This window comes from Brachyistius frenatus, unplaced genomic scaffold (genome assembly GCF_029030835.1).
Source record: "Brachyistius frenatus isolate BFR_SWC_R1_liver_20210118 unplaced genomic scaffold, ASM2903083v1 Contig_38, whole genome shotgun sequence".
Lineage (NCBI taxonomy): Eukaryota > Metazoa > Chordata > Actinopteri > Embiotocidae > Brachyistius > Brachyistius frenatus.
The window spans coordinates 1621696-1642246 of NW_027210637.1; the positions used below are offsets into that span (position 1 = coordinate 1621696).

General features: G+C 41.6%; 1 protein-coding gene across 12 annotated transcripts in view; it reads left to right on the plus strand.

Moving 5' to 3' along the window:
* LOC138622727 (teneurin-3) overlaps positions 1 to 17101 on the plus strand; it is a 187834-nt gene extending 170733 nt beyond the window's left edge. For all 12 annotated transcript variants that reach the window (XM_069701719.1, XM_069701721.1, XM_069701722.1 and 9 more), the window contains 9 exons: positions 912 to 1144; positions 2972 to 3126; positions 6237 to 7114; positions 8315 to 8490; positions 8938 to 9173; positions 9908 to 10204; positions 12353 to 13964; positions 14477 to 14607; positions 15190 to 17101. In XM_069701719.1, the coding sequence (XP_069557820.1) occupies positions 912 to 1144; positions 2972 to 3126; positions 6237 to 7114; positions 8315 to 8490; positions 8938 to 9173; positions 9908 to 10204; positions 12353 to 13964; positions 14477 to 14607; positions 15190 to 15942 (4471 nt within the window). In that variant the 3' untranslated portion in view covers positions 15943 to 17101. The remainder of the gene's footprint in view (positions 1 to 911; positions 1145 to 2971; positions 3127 to 6236; positions 7115 to 8314; positions 8491 to 8937; positions 9174 to 9907; positions 10205 to 12352; positions 13965 to 14476; positions 14608 to 15189) is intronic.
* The last annotated feature ends 3450 nt before the right edge of the window (positions 17102 to 20551 follow it).

Here is a 20551-nt window from a genome sequence, read left to right on the forward strand (position 1 = left end):
TTATTTTACCATCACATTATCCACTTTCAATGTCAGCCAGTACTGAGAGGGGTACCATTAAGCTGGAGTGCAACCATGTTTATGACTGCACTGTAGAGCAAGTTATTTTTCACAGTAACTGCCTCTGTTTTTGAGCTCTTTAATGACACTTAAGCACCTGCTATGCATCAGCTCTGCCTTAATTCAATCGTTCTTAAATATCAACCGTGAGCGTCACGCAAATAAGCAGAATCAGATGTTGTTTGTTAAGGCGAGCCAGTCATTTGTGTAATTTCCAAAGGGTTCCCCCCCACCTGGGAGAGACAATACATTAAATGATTCTGGCACACACAGGTTTGTCATTTATGTTTTGTAAACTGGAACCCCTCTGCAGTGGTTTCATGTTAAATCTTTTTGTTCGACTTCCATCTTTTCAACCGTCTCTGTTTCCCACTTTTTCTGCTATAGAAATTCTTCACACAGTTTTTCACAGCATTACAAATAGCCATTAATCCCTTCCTCACTTCATTATCCATGTACATGACAATGTTGTTACTAATTCTGAGTTGATAATAGGGTCTGTATTTTAAGCAGGAACTGGTACACTTCATTAGCAATGTATGGTGTGTGTTTTAGAAAATGACACTCTTAATGGCAGCATTAATACTTAGAACAGAACCTGACTGAACGTTGGTGTTAACTTCTTCACTTTACACGTAATTTAAAACCTGTTTCGAATGTAATAAATTGGGAAAATCAGGATTTGGAGGTAGTTTAGGGCATTTTACAGAGATTGATGCATTGGATTGAATTTTAGAGGTAAATTAGTTCCATTTAAGAACAATCAGTATGCGCTGTAAGAAAAAAGGCTTTTGAAGAAAAAACGCTGTCTGCAATAATAGTATGTAACCGAGTTATCGTTGTAACCGTAGCAACAACCCGGCGCACCGGTACTTCCTGGCGACCGATCCAGTAACCGGCCAGCTGTTCGTGTCGGACACGAACTCCCGGAGGATCTACCGACCTAAAACCTTAACGGGCACCAAGGATCTGCAGTCGAACGCCGAGGTGGTCGCAGGAACCGGTGAACACTGTCTGCCCTTTGACGAGAACCACTGCGGCGATGGAGGCAAAGCTCCGGAGGCCTCGCTCACCGGACCCAAAGGTATCATTTACAACTAATGACGGTGTTGCACTCAAATTGAGGGGCGGCACACGGGAGTGCCAACTGCCAGATTTACATTTACGCCTGCGTTGGGCTCCGTGCCAGCTACTGCCCCGCTGATTTTAATGAATGAATTCCGGTTGTGGCCCATGTGTTGAAAGTAGAAGTAAGCTGGACTGTCAATTAAGCAGAAAACACAGACTCTTTGTAAATTAAGGCTGTGCGCTGCTGCTCCCAATCAAAAAAAAAAAAGTTGTGGTTTTTACCCCCAAAAACAGAATGCATAAGTGATTTTTGCATATTTGCATAAATCCTTTAAAAGTATTACTCGTTTCTTGGAGATTGTTGCTTCCCAAACAGCTCTTGTGAAAGTAAAGTCTCCGGGCCTTTTTTTTTCAAGATGAAAGTCAAACCTAACCACGAGTGGAGACCCGCTGCGCACAACCTGTTGCCCACATTCAAATAGCACATGGACGTTCGTGTCGTTTGTGGCGTGATTGCTCACTTTCCATAAATTCTTCTGGAAGAAAAGGGCAGGATGAATTGTTTTGCACTAGTTGATGCCCACTCTGAATGCCAACTGCAATAGCTCAGCTTCAGCTGGGAGATAAAGGCTCGAGCGAAGGGAATCTGAGGGAGCAACTCTAATGATGGAGTGGGTGGAAGCCGAGACCAGAGAAGAAACAGCAGATGGTTCCTCTTTTTTTTTTTTTTTTTTTTTTACTCCTTCTCAGACATTTGCTGAACTATGCTCAAATGTGACACTTTTCATCTGTCTGAGAATCTCAGACTGTCAAATAGCCAGCTCGCAAGGATTCACCGTGGGCTCCCTCGGCTCGTCAATGTTTTAGCAGAAAGCAATCTTGCGGAGACCTAGCCACAGGTCAAACCAAACCACTCACCTTCCGTGGAAGCTTTTAAAGACTTCATTGAAGAAGAAGAAGAAAAGAAAAAAAAGTTACAGCATATATTCGGAACATTTTTATTGTCTCAAAAAACTCACAAGCAATCATCCGCTACACGTTCCTGACATCAGCAGCTCTCGGTCTGCATCCAAAACCGCAGAATGTTCAAACCAAATGTGGCGAATGAAAAACAGTCTCCCTGCATGTGAGGTATGAATGAATTCCCATAGGTGCTGGTCTCTATTAAGCAGCACGGTGACACGGAGAGTGATGTGGAGGCTGGCACGGCCCGTTAATGTATTTTCCCAGTTTGGGACAAATGGTTATTGCAACTCCACGCTGGCTTTGGCGGCTGCGTACAACTCTGAGCTGACACTCAATCACTGAGACAATTTAGTCCACAGTTGTCACCAAGGCAACTGCCTGTCTTTCACCTCTTCCATCTGAGACTGTCCAAAGCTGTCATTTTCACTCCCTCGCTTATTTATTCCTCAAATGGTGTTCAGATTGTTGATGATTGCCGTTGTCAAAAAAATCTTCTCAGAGAACCACTTATTGACACCCCCACCTTTCAGAGGTTCTTTTTTAAGACGTGAGGGGGGAGGGGGGGAGGCGAGTGCATATACACCGTATGAATACAGCCTTTCCCACTTCTGCCTAAGAAATTATTTAATACCAGAAAAGCAGCCTGTGAATTATTGATGGATGTGCTTTTTGCAGTGACCTGAATAATGGGAAGGCAAGCTTGACACATGTATCCATCGTGTTCTGTCCACTGAGTCATGCAAGCAGAGATGCAGCATATCTACAATGTTTTCCTTGTTATCAGAAGCTTCTTCTTTTTGCTTTTTTTTTTTTTTTCTCTCTTCCCCTTCCCCTCTCCCCCACTCCCCGCCTCACACTCTTTACCTGGTTTCAACAGGCATCGCCGTGGACAAGAAAGGGCTGATCTATTTCGTCGACGGCACCACCATCAGAAAGGTGGACCAGAACGGCATCATCTCCACTTTCCTGGGTTCCAACGACCTGACGTCGGCTCGCCCTCTGACCTGCGACAACAGCATGGACGTCAATCAGGTGACCGAAACACACCGAGCAGTTTGTTGAACCGACCAGCGCGCCCTCGCAAGAGTGTGCCACAGTGCCACCTTGTGCTCCCACCCCCTCTAACCCTCTCTCAGCTCGGTCACTCATCATTGACATGCAGTGTTGTACAACAGGCACGGTGTAATATGTAGTGTTGTATCTCACACACACACACACACACACACACACACACACACACACACACACACACACACACACACACACACACACACACACACACACACACACACCAATATAAGCTACCAGTATTTGCAGTTACACGCCGCCTAATAAATGGTTTTCAAGAGAGAGCAACGCATTTGGAGGACTTTTTAATTTCACCTCACCGTCTATATTATTATATTAAGAGTCCCCAAACTCTTGGGTAAAAGAGCTTTTTTTTTTGCACGCTGCTCGCTCTGCCTGGAACCTTCTGCAATTAAATTTGAAATTACAGAAAACTGGTCCCTTTCAAGGAATTTAAATCGTTGCTGCGGAAGCTGTATTTTCTCTTCTGGCTGATAATGTTTGGTGGTGCAGCATATTTGTATGTGGATGTTTCTTAATGCAATTCATTTATATTTTGCTTTTTTTTTAAATTTATTTTGCAGTTTTACTTATTTTTGCTGCTGGTTTTGAATCGCCCTGTATTTAGTGACTTTTTTTTTTTTTCCACGGATGTGATCTTTGAATTTATTCTCAGTGGCAAACTTTTTAGTTTCTAATACATTTTTTGTTAGACTCTGATCTTCTGAGCTCTTTTATGTCATCTGCTTGATGTTGTTAGTCTGTAGTTGTTGTTGTTGTTGTTGCCGCCCGTTTAGGCTCGGACACTTTTGAAAGGATACTTTTTAATCTTGATGCAAATTTTCTGGTTAAATAAATATTAAATTAAAAAGAGACATTTCATGTATTTATCCAAGGAAACGGACACATTAGTGGAATAAGCCTGAATTCCTAGGACACTAACATAAGAAGGTGCATTGCGAAAACACAATGGAGGTGAAGAAATTACATTTTTGTGTCTATGTGTTGCTCTCAACTCAACAAAAGCGGAGCATTTTCTCTAAAAGCACAAGAAGAAAATATGTGCTTGGAGGAAGGATGGGATTTTGTTGGAAGTGGAGACATGAAGTGTTTGTTGAAGAGATGAGTTTTCAGGTCACGGCAGATGATATGGAGGGAAGAATAATTACTCAGTTTTAGGGGCTTGTTTTGGTGTGGCTGGAGCTGAATTAGTGTTCCACTAGAAATTCTCAGGATCGGGGACACTTACACCATACATGATAATGAAGCTGCAATCGGTGGCGGGCTGGCTGCACATAAAACATTTTCTTTGGCAGGACCCGAAGATGGCCGGCTTTGTCCAACACAATTTTCTATTTACCTGTGAATGAGGTGATGTGAAAGCAGCGCCCTGCCCTTACGCAATAGCTTGAAGAATTACAATATCATGTCCCTTTTTTCCAAACTAGAAAGTGCAGCTTTTACTGTGTTTAAACATTAATTTTCCTCCTCATTGCACTCCATTAGAGTTTTGAGATCTTACTTAAGGCAAAAAAACAAAAAAAACAAAGGCTTTTATCGTATGAAAATTCATGCGTTCAACACCATCTCCTCTCCCCTGCTTTTGCAGAAAAGTGAATTTTAAAGTGGAGTCGCTGTTGAGAATGAAATTGCCGCAAGATCAGGTTCTTCCACCTCTCGCGTGTGAGCGCCAGACAAAAGTGTTTTTTGTTGTTGTTTTTAACTAACTAATTTACATTTTAATTAGATTTCTAATGTTATAATGCAGATCAGCTTTCAAAAAGAGAGAGCACAAAGCTACAAAACAAAACACTACGGAAGTAGATAGAAAGGACCGCAAGAGTAAAAAAAAAACAAATCACCCCGACAGCAGATAATCGCAAATTGTGTCCTATTGAGAGGTTAGATAATAGAAATGCATCAACAGGAAGAAGAGCTCGGGAGAAAATGAAGATTTTTTTTTTATTATTATTATTTATGTAAACAGAACAGAGAGCAAATCGTGTGTGGGTGGTGAACATGAAGGAGGTGAACATAAGAGAACATGTAGACAAAGGATTAAGCTTGTCACTTTTTTGCTAATTATGAAGTCATTTAGTGCGCGCCAATAAAGACACGGGTTTTGGCGAGACCGTGTGATCCTCAGGCATCCTGAGCTAAGCGAGCTGGCTCGACGCAGTTTAACTAGTGGCAGCTTGAAAGACAGCGTGTTTACTTATTAATCACCCCGTGGAAAAGCACAATTTAGGAGTGTTTTGACAGTTTTAATGACACGGTTGTTGAAGGCCAGGCCACTCATTTGTGCGTTTACAAATACGCTTTTTATTCAATGACATATTTCTGACAAGCAGACCGGAATGATTGGCCAGGGTTATATTTTTGGATTGTAATACGTACTTACACATTTTCCTGAGACATGGTTAATACTGCGTTTACCTTCAACGATATATATATATATATATATATATATTTTTTTTTTTTTTTTTTTTAAATCTAATAACAATTCCAATCATGGAAATTTGGGATGTATTTAAACTGAATCTATAATAACTCTGTTTAAGGGGCCAGTAGTCTCTCTCAGACTTGCCTGTCAGATGTTCGAATAGCTTCAGAAAATGCCCTTCCCCCCACACGTTTCAGACGTTGGATGAGGGACTGCTGTCTTTAATACATTTCTCTAACTTTCTGAAACCGACAATCCCCCTCCAGTCACAGTGAGCTGTGAGAAAGTGAGAAGTGAAGCCGGGGTTTGTACTTCTCTTCAGCTCTATTTTCATTCTTGATGCAATAATTTCTATCACTTTTCATGTGAACAACAGAGATTCGAGATTCTTTCATTTGGCAATGTCAGTATTCACTGACTAGGAATTTGTATGGCTCTCAGCCACCTCCGACAGACACTGGGAAAAAAACAAAAAAAAAAAAAAACGTTTATGTACAGTACAATAGAAAAATAATAATAAGGGAGAAGAGTGTTACACTACAAATGTACCCATATTTAAACAACACTGTAATAGTGTTAATGGCCGGCTTGTCATTGGTTTGCACTAATCTACTGGTGTTCTGTTTTTCAGGTTATTTTGGAGTGGCCCACAGACCTAGCAATCAGCCCCATGGACAACTCACTGTATGTCCTGGACAACAACATAGTCCTGCGCATCACGGAGAACGGTCAAGTGAGCATCGCTGCTGGCCGACCCATCCACTGCCCACTGGCTGGACTGGAGCGCGGAGTGGCCGGTGGTCAAAGGGCACAGTTAACCCCTCTAGAATCCGCTGTGTCCATCGCCATATCTTACCACGGTGCCATCTACATAGCGGAGACAGATGAGAGAAAGATGAGCCGGATCCGGAAGGTTTCTGTGGATGGCGAGATAACGCATTTGGCCGGGTCTCCCTCCGACTGCGACTGCAAGAACGATGCCAACTGTGACTGTTACCAGACAGGGGACGGCTATGCCAAAGATGCAAGGCTCAATGCTCCATCTTCTTTGGTGGCAGCTCCAGATGGAACTCTCTACGTGGCAGACCTGGGCAACATCCGCATCCGGGCCATCTCTAGAAACGGGCCAACTTTCAGTGCCAATACGTACGAGGTGGCTTCCCCTGATGCCCAGGAGCTGTATATGTTCGATAGCAACGGTACCCACCAACACACGGCCAGCTTGTTGACCGGGGACTTGAAATTCACCTTCAGCTACAACACAGAGAATGACATCACCGCCGTCACCGACAGCAGCGGCAACACGCTGAGAATCCGCCGAGATCCTAATCGCATGCCGGTGCGGATCGTCGCCCCTGACAACCAAGTGATCTGGCTGACCATGGGCACCAACGGCGGACTGAAAACTCTCACAGCGCAGGGTCAGGAGCTGGTGCTTCTTACCTACCACGGAAATAATGGCCTGCTGGCGACGAAGACATCAGAGATCGGCTGGACAACTTTCTACGAGTAAGTGTGATCGAGATTGGCAAGATTCTTCTGTGGAAATCTTTATATGATTCGCCAAAATCAGATGGATTTAGGTTGCAATTCATTTAGGTTATCCTAATCTGGAGAAAAGCCCATAGTACAAATTAAAACAGACCTCCTACTTTCTGCATACAAACCGTGTAAACAAATGTGGTTTGCGCTCTGGAAGACGATGTTATGTCTAGGAATAAAAATAGTATTCCTTGCTTCTCAGGGAGGCGACTGGAGGATTACAGTCTTACAGTTGACACAGTTATTAAACAAAATGTTGCTCCCCACCTATTACTGCAATAATATTTGTCTTTTTTTTATTTTTATTAATTCTTAACTAAAAAAAAAACATGAGGTACAAAGACAGAAGTGTTTGCTACATGTGTCCTACTCGTCTCACAGCTCTGTACAAGTTTACTCTATAATTGGTACCCATCCTTACCTGCACACTGCTTTAGGGTGCACATTTAATTGAAACCTAATTATAAAATTTGCCTGAGCTCTTTGAAATAGCCTAGTTACACTTGTATTAACTCTGTTTCTATATAAAGTATGTTACATTTCTCTCCTTGTCTTCGATAGCGGTGTAGGTGGCAGAAGTGTTGATTACAACAGCCCGTTGTGTTATTATATACATAGTATATACATATATTGAATGAGTAAAGTTAAACTAAATGAACAACCATAGTTCAATATAATAAGCCACCCAGACCTTCTATCATAACCTCACTTTGTTTTTGTGGAGTGACGTCTCGGCGATTGAATTTTTCTCCCTCGTGTAATTCGCTGTCGTGTCACATTATGCCATAAATGACATCCTCAACACAACTAAAAAAAAAAAAAAGCAAAGCATTCAGTTGAGATTATAATGACACATCAATCATCCAAATAATTGAATTAATTACAAGTCTGTGTTATATTTTCTTTTATAGGAAACTGATAGCTGATGAGATGTGTCACTCTCCCATATTAAATATTTGGATTGGTTTACACAGACAACCTTTCACTTATGCTCGGGAAATTGAACGTAGACAACAACAAAAAAAGACAAATGTGACATTTTAATTGCAAGAAAGTCGATGGTCTCGCTCAACAAGTATAAAAGAGCAGATAATTGAATGCACTGTGACACAGGGAGCTCGCATACATATCAATGCTTTGTCATTTGATGTTCTTTTTGTCAAACAGCTATGACAGCGAAGGGCGGCTGATGAATGTGACGTTCCCCACTGGAATGGTGAATAACTTGTACACAGACATTTACAGCGCTTTGACGGTGGACATCGAAAGCTCCATGACGGAGGAGGAGATCAGCATCACAACGAATACCTCAACCATCCGTGCCTTCTACACTCTGGCTCAGGGTAAGGCCTCCGCTGCTCGTCTTTCCCCGCCGACTCCGGCAGCTATTTTCGTAAGCGGTTATTTGTCATTCTTTCAAGGGTCGGCCGGGCAATGTTGAGTAAGCTTAAGTCGTGTATCAACGACAACTCCGAAGAACTGACAGACGACAGTGTAAATGATTACTCTCTCGGTGTGTGGGCTTGAGTGTCAGGGAGACGCATCAACCTTGTAACTAATTGGTTTCTACTCTCTGCCAGAGCCAGATGGTCCAGTTATTTCAGCGCATCATTCATGTGCATTGTTTTTATTTGAAAATTGTCTAATTTGATATACCGAGGACTTTAAAGCATAATTACATACAACCAATAATCAACCCCGGAGACAGTCGATAACATCAGCTACGGTGTGAAATTGCCTTTCCCCCACCCCCTTGTTCTAACTTTTGCTTCTCTGTTTACCGTCAACAGACCAGTGTAGAAGTAGCTATCAAGTGGGCTTCGACAACTCGCTGAGGATTACCTATGCCAACGGGATGGACACCCACTACCAGACAGAGCCCCACATCCTGGCAGGCGCTGCCAACCCGACTGTAGCCAGACGCAACATGAGCTTGCCAGGAGAGAGTGGGCAAAACTTGGTGGAGTGGCGCTTCCGCAAAGAACAAGCCAGAGGGAAAGTTATTGTGTTTGGACGCAAGCTCAGGGTATGTCCTCTTTTCTTTGTGGCAAATGACGAGTGGCACATACACACAAAGTGGGTATTTTAATGGCCTTTTTCTTTTTTTCTTTTTTTTTTACCTCGGAGAATGACAGAGAGAAAAAGGCAATATTAGAGCCGGGATTCAATTCAATAATCCAACCAAGTTACATGTGCAAATGATCTGTCTAAAAAAAAAAGGACGTGATGTCATATCTCTGGCTGTGTCACTGTCCTTATTATAACCTTAATTTTTCTGCACCTCTTGTCTTCCGTTGTAATTTATGAGCTACAACGTTTGTCTTCATATCGAGGGTTATCAATATTCTAGTAGGGTAAAGTGCACCTCTTCATATTTCACCATCCTGGAATCTGACATAGATTTATGATACTTCATGAACTTAATTTGGGTGGTTAATTTTCCTCACAGTAATTTTTTTTTTTTTTTGCCTCAACTAAATTTCAGTGGGTGTGATTTAAGTGTACCTGAACAATTGCCAAAGTGTCATAGTTTAATGAGCCCCGCGAAGGGGGCGTTAATCTCTGTGACAACGGTAGTGAAAATCTCTGTGAATACTGTTTAAAAGAGTCATCCAGACGAAGAACAGCGACATCACAGCCAAATAATTTCCTCTTGAAATTGTACCATTGTGTCATTTTTGAATACCGTCCACTCACCAGAAGAAGGAGTAGTTGTAATTTGTTTGTCGAAGCCATTCTTAAATCGAGTCTTTCCCACAGGTGAACGGACGGAACATCCTTTCCGTCGACTACGATCGCACCCTGAGGACGGAGAAGATTTATGACGACCACAGGAAGTTCCTCCTAAAGATTATATACGACACCGCGGGCCACCCGGTCCTCTGGGTGCCCAGCAGTAAGCTACTGCCGGTTAATGTGAGCCGCACGAGCAGCGGGCAAATCAGCGCCCTGCAGAGAGGTCCCACCACTGAGAGGCTGGAGTACGATGGCCAAGGCCGCCTGATTTCCAGGGTGTTTGCAGATGGGAAGATATGGAGCTACACCTACCTGGAGCAGGTGAGAAAATAACTCGGCCAGAAGAAGTCATTTGTACGATATAGTGTACAGCGGGGCTAGATTTTTATCGCCGCAGGGTGAATCAAGACCTTCTAATGTCACCGTGGCAGAGGTCACCCTAAAATAGGCTTATTTTGCAATAATCACCAGCTGCAGTTCGCCAAGTACCTCTGCACGCAGTGATCATTGCGAGTCGCTAACTGCAAATTTATGAGCATCATTTACAAGCTTTAACGCGTGAAAAAAAAAAAAGTCCAGTGGGTTTCCTTCGACGGCGGTATCTGAGGCTACCATCTATAATTTATAGCTCTACCCAATCATCAAAATTCTGGTGAAAACTGAAAGGGTATAACTGATATTTAAAAAAAAAAAAATTAAAAAAAAAGAAGCAATGTGGTTTACCCAACTGCATTCCAGCAGTATGTCAGAGTTAACAAAGGAAATGAGGCCCCACAATAATTTGAAGTTAGTCGGCTTGGCGACCATCACTGCCTTAAAATTATATTTTTTTATCAGAGATTTTGTATCTGTGTAAGTTGACCAATATAAAACTATAAAAACTGCCGAAAAAAAGATGTTTGGGGATCATTTATAAATTATTCTGTTGTTTTTTTTGTTTTGTTTTTTATTCATAGTTATTTAAAATTATAACATTCAGTTAAGTTCAGTGTTGTAATGCACCGATGTCATTTTTAAAGATAAGAAGATTATCATGAATCTGTAAAATATCCTGCATCCATCCTAATATCTTTGTCACAAATGTTTAATAACCACATTTTGGTGGATATATCAGAATTTTCTTATTTTATAAAAGCAGTATTAGTGTTAGTAGTTCTGTAAAAGAACAGTATGCTCTTTATTATCACTCTCTGTCCTTCCACGGGACTGTAGATACAAAAGAGCTTTGAGCTAACATTTCTGTTTAATGTTGTTCGTGGTCTCTAGTTGTAACAAAGCAAGTAATTAAATAAAAAGTTAAATTGCTGAAACCTACACAGACCAGACACTTCACACCTAACTGTTTCCACCAGCAAAGATTACAGTCGCGTTGCTTGGCAATTTATAAAATCCTGGGAGAGTTCATTTTTCACATATTTAATGACTGTGTTTACTCAGTTGGTAAAAAAAAAATATGGTGCTTTCTACCTGCCAGACTAAAAACATTCAAATGTTTAGGGAAATGGTTCGGTATGTAGTTCAGGAGCTTTAGAGTATCTTTTGGAAAATATAGCAACGTACCACCATGCTCAATGATAAAGAATACAGGACGGCTGAATTCCACGTTAAGGAGTATGTTATGGCGCTGGTATACTTTGCAAAAATGAAAAGGGGGTCTTATCAATTAACAATTTGATCAGAAGTCTTACAGTGCTTCGGATCTCTGCATTCTGCTGTCACAACATCTCAAACAACAAAAGAGCGACTCTCTGCTGTAACACTACACATAAATAGTCTGTAGTTGTTTTTTTTGGAGTGTTTTTGAGATTGCACGGAGACGCCTCGCCACAAAAACATGCAGAGATTTCCTCAGCCACTCCTGGCTGCATCCTTTCATTGCGTGACCTGGAAGAGGCCACGTCAACACTCTGACATAAGTAACACGGGGGGCTCTGGGAGCACGGTGAACCTCAATGTAGTCACGGATGACTGGGCATGACATTTTAACAGAAAGGGTGGTAAACCTTTGGAAGACAGACCACACTCCAGACTGCATATACTGTAAATTAATCAAAGGAGCATCTCTGGCTGAGTTGAAAGTAAAGTTTGCTTGTCGTACATGTATATGCTGACTGGACTAGACTATCATTGAGAGTTAAAAAGATAAACTGTCTTCGGGTTAATGTTCTCGGCAGAAGCTCTTCGGAGTTTTTAACATATATATTATTCAATAATCTTTTCTGCATCTTCAGCATGAACACTTTAGACAATAGTCAGTACAATTGGTAGCTGCTGTCTCACAACAGTGATCGTTAACACTGCCGTCTACATTTTTTATTCACCCTGTTTCTCCTTATTTCAAAGCAGGAGGCTTCCGCCTGCACACACCCTGCCTTCCATATATATTATATATGTAGGAAAATTACGCAACTCTTCAAAAAAAAAAAAAAAAAAAAAAAACCACCTTCTGTTTTGTTCTTTTCCCCGCAGTCCATGGTTCTGCTGCTTCACAGTCAACGGCAGTACATATTTGATTTCGACTCTCTGGACCGACTTTCTGCTGTCACCATGCCAAGCGTAGCCCGCTACACCATGCAGACCATCCGCTCAGTGGGTTACTACAGGAACCTTTATCACCCCCCCGAGAGCAACGCCTCAGTAGCCGTGGACTACAGCGAAGACGGCCTCCTGCTGCGGGTAGCTCACCTCGGCACGGGCCGGAGAGTCCTGTACAGGTACCGGCGGCAAAACAAACTGTCGGAGATCCTGTACGACAGCACGAGGGTCAGCTTCACTTACGACGAGACGGCCGGTGTGCTGAAGACCGTCAACCTGCAGAACGAGGGTTTCATCTGCTCCATTCGTTATCGCCAGGTGGGGCCCCTGGTCGACCGGCAGATTTTCCGCTTCAGCGAGGACGGCATGGTCAACGCGCGCTTCGATTACACTTACGACAGCAGCCTGCGCGTCACCAGTGTGCAGGGCGTCATCAACGAGACGCCGCTACCCATCGACCTGTACCAGTTCGACGACATCTCGGGGAAGGTGGAGCAGTTTGGAAAGTTTGGGGTGATCTACTACGACATAAATCAGATCATATCCACGGCGGTCATGACCTACACCAAGCACTTCGACGCACACGGACGCATCAAGGAGATCCAGTACGAGATATTTCGTTCGCTCATGTACTGGATTACCTTCCAATACGACGACGTGGGCAGAGTCACCAGGCGAGAGATCAAGATCGGCCCCTTCGCCAACACCACCAAGTACAGCTACGAGTACGACGTAGACGGCCAGCTCCAGACCGTGTACTTAAACGAAAAGGTGATGTGGCGCTATACGTATGACCTCAACGGAAATCTGCACCTGCTGAATGCGGGAAACAGCGCCAGGCTTCTGCCTCTGCGTTACGACTTGAGAGACCGCATCACCCGCCTCGGAGATATCCAGTACCGAATGGACGAAGACGGTTTCCTGCGTCAGAGGGGAGCGGAAATCTTCGAGTACAACTCCAAAGGACTTTTGGTGCGGGTCTACAGCAAGAGCAGCGGCTGGACGATTCAGTACCGTTACGATGGGCTCGCCCGCAGAGTGTCCACCAAGACCAGCTTGGGCCAACACCTGCAGTACTTCTACGCGGACCTGAGCTACCCGGCGCGGATAACGCACGTCTACAACCATTCCAGCTCGGAGATCACCTCGTTCTACTACGACCTCCAAGGCCACCTGTTCGCCATGGAGATCAGCAGCGGGGAGGAGTTCTACATCGCTTGCGACAACACCGGCACACCTCTGGCTGTCTTCACCAGCAACGGCCTCCTGGTCAAGCAGCTGCAGTACACGGCGTACGGCGAGATCTACTTTGACTCGAACCCAGACTTCCAGCTGGTGCTCGGGTTTCACGGGGGACTGTACGACCCCCTGACCAAACTGCTGCACTTCGGGGAGCAGGATTACGATATCATGTCGGGAAGGTGGACCCTTCCAGATGTCTCCACCTGGAAAAAAGTTGGCATAGAGCCAGCTCCTTTTAATTTGTACATGTTCAGAAACAACAACCCTATCAGCAAAGTACACGAAGTGAGAGAATATGTTGCAGGTAAGAGATTCTGCAGTCGAAGCTGCTCGTGCTGATTGTTTTCATTTGTAATAATTACTTTCATGATTAACTTTTCTGCAGGGAATTTTTTTCCATAAGGCTCAGAAAATGCTCATTATAATTTCTCATATTTTTTCATAGTCAATCTCTAACCCTGAGTTATCTAATCACCACCCACAGAAAGCAGGAACAAGCAAATGTTTGGCTGTTTTGCTTGCAAAATCTTTAGTTGTCGGTCAATTTTACGTCTAATTACTAAATAAATCAATGATTATCGTTGATTATTTTAGCAAATTTAGGTTAATAGTATCTGGACTTGCATTTACTCTGCAGTTTTTTAAGCACCGAAGGAACAAGTTTCAAAAGTGTCACTAATGTATGTGTAAAACACACATCTCAAATAAGCGATTTAGCTCAATAAAAAAAAAAATTAAAAAAAGAGAGAACGTATAAAGGTCTTGAAGTTATAACTTTGAACTTGGTCTTTATTTCCTTACAATTCCTTTTTTCAGATGTAAACAGCTGGCTTGTAACCTTTGGCTTTCACCTTCACAACACCATTCCCGGGTTTCCGGTCCCAAAGTTCGACTTAAGCATGCCATCCTATGAACTGAGGAAGAGTCAGCTGTGGGATGATCTGCCGGTGGGTAAAATCTATATTTGTCATACATACTGAATGCATGAGCAAAAAAAAAAAAAAAAAAAGTCTTAAGTTGTGTGAGTACATAAGGACCAGACAGACTATAAAAGAAAATAACGTATTTTTTTTCTCTGTTGTTTTCGTCTTACATCAGTATTTTGAAACTGCCATAACTTAATTGGACTGCAGTGTATTTCATAGAATATCAATTTTAATTGGGAAAATATTTGCATAATAATAATAAACGCATAATAAGGGAAACTCTGTCTTGTTTCAGTTAGCAGCTGAACAGATTTTACGGCTGTCTAATTTATATGCAATATTTTGGTGTTGCTACTTCTATCTTTTGATGCTATTTATGCTACGTTTCTTTGGTGTGCAGCCTTAACAGAAAAAAAGTGTTTGCTGTAATATTGTCGTGGGGGATTTATCTACTTTTGGCTTGAGAACACATCTTGAAAACACCATTATCTTGGACGGGGATGAGAAACTCTCTGAAGCAGAGCAGTAGCTGGTTCTAAATGGCCTGGAGAGTCAGGTTCTGCCATGTTCAGGCGTTAACGTTTCACTGCACTTTTCCTACAGTCTATCTCTGGGGTCCAGCAGGAAGTAACCAGACAAGCACACTCTCTCTTGTCATTCGAGCGGCTGCCGGAGGTCCATCTTAGTCGAGGTCGCAGAGGTGAAAAGTCTTGGCTGTGGTTCTCGGCTGCGATGTCTCCTATCGGAAGGGCCGTTATGTTTGCCATCTACAAGGGCAGCGTGCACACTCACACGCTCAACGTCGCCAGTGAGGACTGTATCAAGGTTGCTACCATCCTCAACAATGCTTTCTACCTGGAAGACCTCCATTTCACCATAGAAGGGCGGGACACGCACTACTTCGTCAAGCCGGGCCTCCCGGATGCCGACCTTGCCGCGTTGCACCTCACCAGTGGACACAAGACTCTGGAGAACGGCGTCAACGTGACGGTTTCCCAGTCCACCACAGTCATGGATAGTCGGACTCGGCGTTTCGCAGATGTGGAGATTCGTGCCGGTGCTCTCGCTTTCCATATCCGCTACGGGTCCACGGTGGACGAGGAGAAAGCGCGGGTTGTCGAGCTGGCACGTCAGCGCGCCCTGGCGGGTGCGTGGGCCCGGGAGCAGCAGCGGGTGCGAGATGGCGAGGAAGGGGTTCGCCCCTGGACAGAAGGAGAGAAGAGGCAGCTTCTGAGTAGTGGGAAAGTTTTGGGCTATGACGGGTACTATGTGCTGTCCATCGAGCAGTACCCAGAATTAGCGGATAGCACGAATAATATCCACTTTCTTCGGCAAAGTGAAATTGGGAAAAGGTAACAATACGAGGTGCATTTTCTGCCAAAGAGACTTTGTCTTTGGTGGAGACGTACGAGTGGACAAAACGAAAAGCAGCTGTAATCTAAAGTTGCTGATATGTACCCTGAGTGTCAATGTGTTTTTGTAAAAAAAAAAAAACTAATTTAAACATCGTAAAAAAAAAATTGAAAAAAATTTGAAAAAAAAAAATTGAAGTGGTCAAAAGCAATGCTGTGCATTGTGACCGACAGACTACAGAGTAAATGTACAACTACACCAAGCCTTAACATGGCAATTACAGGTCAGTTCCTCTGTAGCACAAGCCTTTTCGACTCTGGACTCTGAAGCAGAGGAATCGTTGTGTTTGAAGAAACAGTGAGCTAATTTAGGTGTTTTATGTTTTGTTTTTTTTATGTTTTATTTCATCCAGAAACGTTTGGCTCAACAGAGTATTATAAGAGCAAAGGAAATGTTTACATTATGCATATCTGCACTTCTGTAGAAGTACCAGGCTCATGGATTCACAGACCTAGAGTGAGCAGTGTCCTTGAGCAAACATTTCTTTTTCAAAATCAGAGACTTCTGATGTTAGAAATATCCTCACCAAACAACCACTACGTATACCAGATTTAGCACTGTAAACATCAAAATGTCTTATTCTCCTTGAGATGCTTTTAAATGGAAAAAAGAAACATGTTTAAATACCCAATATTCATTGTGGAAAAAAAAAAAAAAAAAAAAAAGGACAGCAAAGGTATGAAGAACTCTGTCGGGCGGGGGACAAGGCACAGCTGTGTCTTGGACACGGGGACACCATGTTTTGTAAATTATGCAAGAGTTTTATGGCTTTTTTTAAGAAACTGAATAAATGTCTGTACTAGTCATTAACAGTAATTTATGTTGTGTTTATACATGAATAAAGTCAAGCTGATTTTGATTTGTTCTTTTTATTTTATGTGACTTTTCAGAATGGATTCCTTTTTTTGTGTTTTGTTTGTTTTTAAGCTGCGTTCCTACCAATATGGCGAATGTGGGGCTTCTTCACAATGCTTTGTTTAAGTAATTAAGAGATACCTGTGCATGTAGTGACACGTATTTACAAGTGGTGATGTATCTATAACATTGCAGTCAACTATTACTTCCACTAAATTTAATGTTTATTGGGCATAATGCCTCTTGACTTGGCCTCCTGTCCGATGAATATTTTATCAACACAAATATTTCATGAACCCATCTCACATAAACAAAGTTACAGTGGATCCAGATAGAGATCACATCCATGTTCTCGGTAGGTATATCTATATATTTTTTTTGAATGTTAATTGCACTCATGGATTAAACTGATATTGGGGTTCTTTTGGGTGTGTTGTTTTTCTAAGAACTGGACAAAGTTCTGCCTTTTTGTTTTTTATCTCACAACTCTACTGTTAAATTCAAGAAGTGAGAGAATTTGGTATTAAGTGGGGGCGGGAGTGTTAATCAGACGTTGGTGTAGGAAAACATCGAAGGAAGTCTTTCCAAAAAGACACATGCATTGCTTCAGTATTCCAAAAAACATCAAAATGGCTAATTACATTAATGATTAAAAAATAAATCCTTTGAGCTACAAAGCCCAAATAGACAAATGCATCATTTCTTTGAAGTCAGCTGCTTGAAGCCGTCCTGAATTGAAGTGTGTAACTGAAAATGTGTTTAAGTGTAATTAACCTAAAATGTATATAGGTGACTAAAAACGCTCCTCTCAATCAGTCACATAATCACAAAAGAGTTGAGGTACGTGTGCACATTTAATGGCGTAATTACAACAACAACAAAATTCATTTGGGTTGTGATCAGCTTTCCCACTGATCAAACCGAGTGTTACTCATCAAAGCACAGAAGGATTCTGATGATGGAATGTGTAATTCTGAAAACAAGCCCTTCATATGAAAGTGCTTTCTTTTTCATGATAAACTTCAAACAGCATTTCAAACCAAATGGGAGCAGAATATTCTTTTGCTCAAAAGTTGTTTTATGCTGTTGTTTTTGACCTGCGCTCTGCTGCTCCACCATCACCCAGATTCCTTGCATGTATTTTTTTTTTTTTTTTTTTTTTTTTTTTGCAATTTAAAATGTTTTATGACATACACAGTTAAACACAGGTACTTCTCTTTGAACGGAGCTCAGCTCAGAATCTGAAATACATGCCTTCAAAGTTCTTCAAACTCCCTCAGGGTATACTACCCCCTTTCACCACCAACCTATAATGAAATGTTTGATAAAACCTCCCCTGTGAGCCACTTTCTATTGTTCCGTCATAATGAAATTACAGTGAATTTATACAAACCCAGATTTGTTTTCATATAGGCATGCAAAGAGTTTCAAACCACACCGAACCCTTGCTGAAAAATCTTCTTACACAAACTCGCCAAATATGAAGCGTTCAAATCTTTCCTTCTCTTAAAGGCCCTCTGATGCTCCCTAGTGGTACAAAGTGCATAGTTCAAAAAGTCGCCCAGCTGTCTGTTTATCGGCATATCGCATAGCAGTACACTTATTAAACCAGAGGCCGTCAATGTACCTTCAGAGAGGTCAGAAAATATTGTTTCTTTGAGCTCCAACTTCAAATATTTCTGTCAAATTCTAGTGATTAGTGAGCCAGATGTTGGGAGGGGGGGGGGAATAATCACGTCTGGATATTTCAGGTTAATCTAAAGAGACATCAAATGGAATTTTTAAACTAATAATATTAAAATGATCTGCAGTGCTGCTGCAGTATCACACTGTGACCACAGTAGGCACTGCCAAAGCAACGGCACGGCGTATCACTGCGCAGTGCAACTAGGCCTACTTCAAAGGCTTATATAAAAGAGATGGCACGACTTTGTAAGAACATCAAAGACCCAAAAGCATTGTGCAATAACCACATCAGAGCAATATAAAAAAGAAAATCACGCATCTTTCATTATTCACTCGGGCCTATTTTTCCCGATGAAGGTAGCCATATGGAACCACACCGTCAAACGTGAAATTATTTTACAATTCGCATGTCACCACCTTGGAGGTACAACATTACTGCACTGGAGAAGAAGTTATAGATCATAGGATGCTTCAGCTTCCTTTAAATTATTAAAATGCCTCGATATTGACTTTTGGGTGGCAAACATTGTGACGTTATGCCAAAATGGTTATCATTGTAGTGGAACAATATCTATAAACCATAAATTTTGTATCGGCGCAGATTTGAATCAAGTGGAGGTCAGGATTTAGGAGGCAAGCTTAGACTGTAGTTGTACACTTTTCAAAAGCTATTCCACTCAAATTCAATTAAGAGCGTATGACATAAAACTGAGAGAAAGAAAAGATGCAGTAATTTGAAGTGAAGCTGAATTCGCAGTAGAAACACAGCAGTCATTTATGTGATGTTAAGAATGTGCAATCAAGTGCATCAACCAAGCTTATGAGATAATTATGAACACATTAAATAGTCAACAGATTGAGCTCTAATTAGGTTGTAGTAAATAAAATAATGTGTAGCGGATCGCTTCTCCAAGGACAACACATTTTAATTCTTAAATTAGCATTCCTCTCCTCTGATGGTACACGTCTGTGCAAGTGTGCAGTACTGTATGGTATTTTGTAGAACTCCTCTCTGGTTTAATATCCCTCAGTTACTGCTACCAAATGTTTTTTTTCTTTCTGTCAACCAGTATTCAATTTTCACAAGCACACAAAGTAGATGTCATGTCGATATCACTTTTACTCACCTTCAGCTGACAACTGGACCTATGGACCTTTTCTTTGTCACAAATCAACAGCACCTATAAAGATTAAAAAAAAAAATTATTCATGAGAGTAACAGAAACCAAACATTAATCTCAAATTATTGTAACAGTTTCGTTTTACTATTTCCAAATTACGTTGTTAAATCAAATTGTTCCTACCATCCAAAAACAAATTACGAAAGATTTACTGTGAAGTGTAAGGTGACAAATTAAGGATCAAACAGGTACAATTTTCTTCAAACACAAGGACGTGTGTGAACTAAAGATGTTCAGTGGAATTAAATGGCTCAGTTTACTTTTGATCAAGGAATAATTATTTTACAATTCCCAGAAAACAAGCTTTGACATTGCCTCATATAACCTGTTTTCTAGTGGACACAAATGAACCATCCTGCAATTTAGCCTCTTACTTGTAAGTGAATTTATTATAGTTTCATATATACATGTATATATTTATATTTATTCAACCGATCAATAATCAAAATAATAATGTGATATTCTTGAATGGTAGAGTGTCAGTAGTTGTTTACTGTCGCCTTTAGTGAACAAAATGCATCAGCCACAAACATGTCATAGTATAGTATATCGTCCAAAATCTAATTAAAAAGTGATACGTTGGTATGTCATCCAAAATGTCAAAAAAATTCGTATAGTATGTCGTCCACAATATCATACAATTGCCATACTATAGCATGTGTTGTCCTAAATGTCCCCAAAAAAACTATCATATTATAGTATGTTGTGTTATGCGTGAACATAGCAGACAAAGAAGCAGGAAACATGAATAAAAAAAAAACGGATTAATTGAATATAATGAATAGAAGGAGTTGTTGGCATCCGGGGGGTGTGAGTTTTGTGTGTGTGAA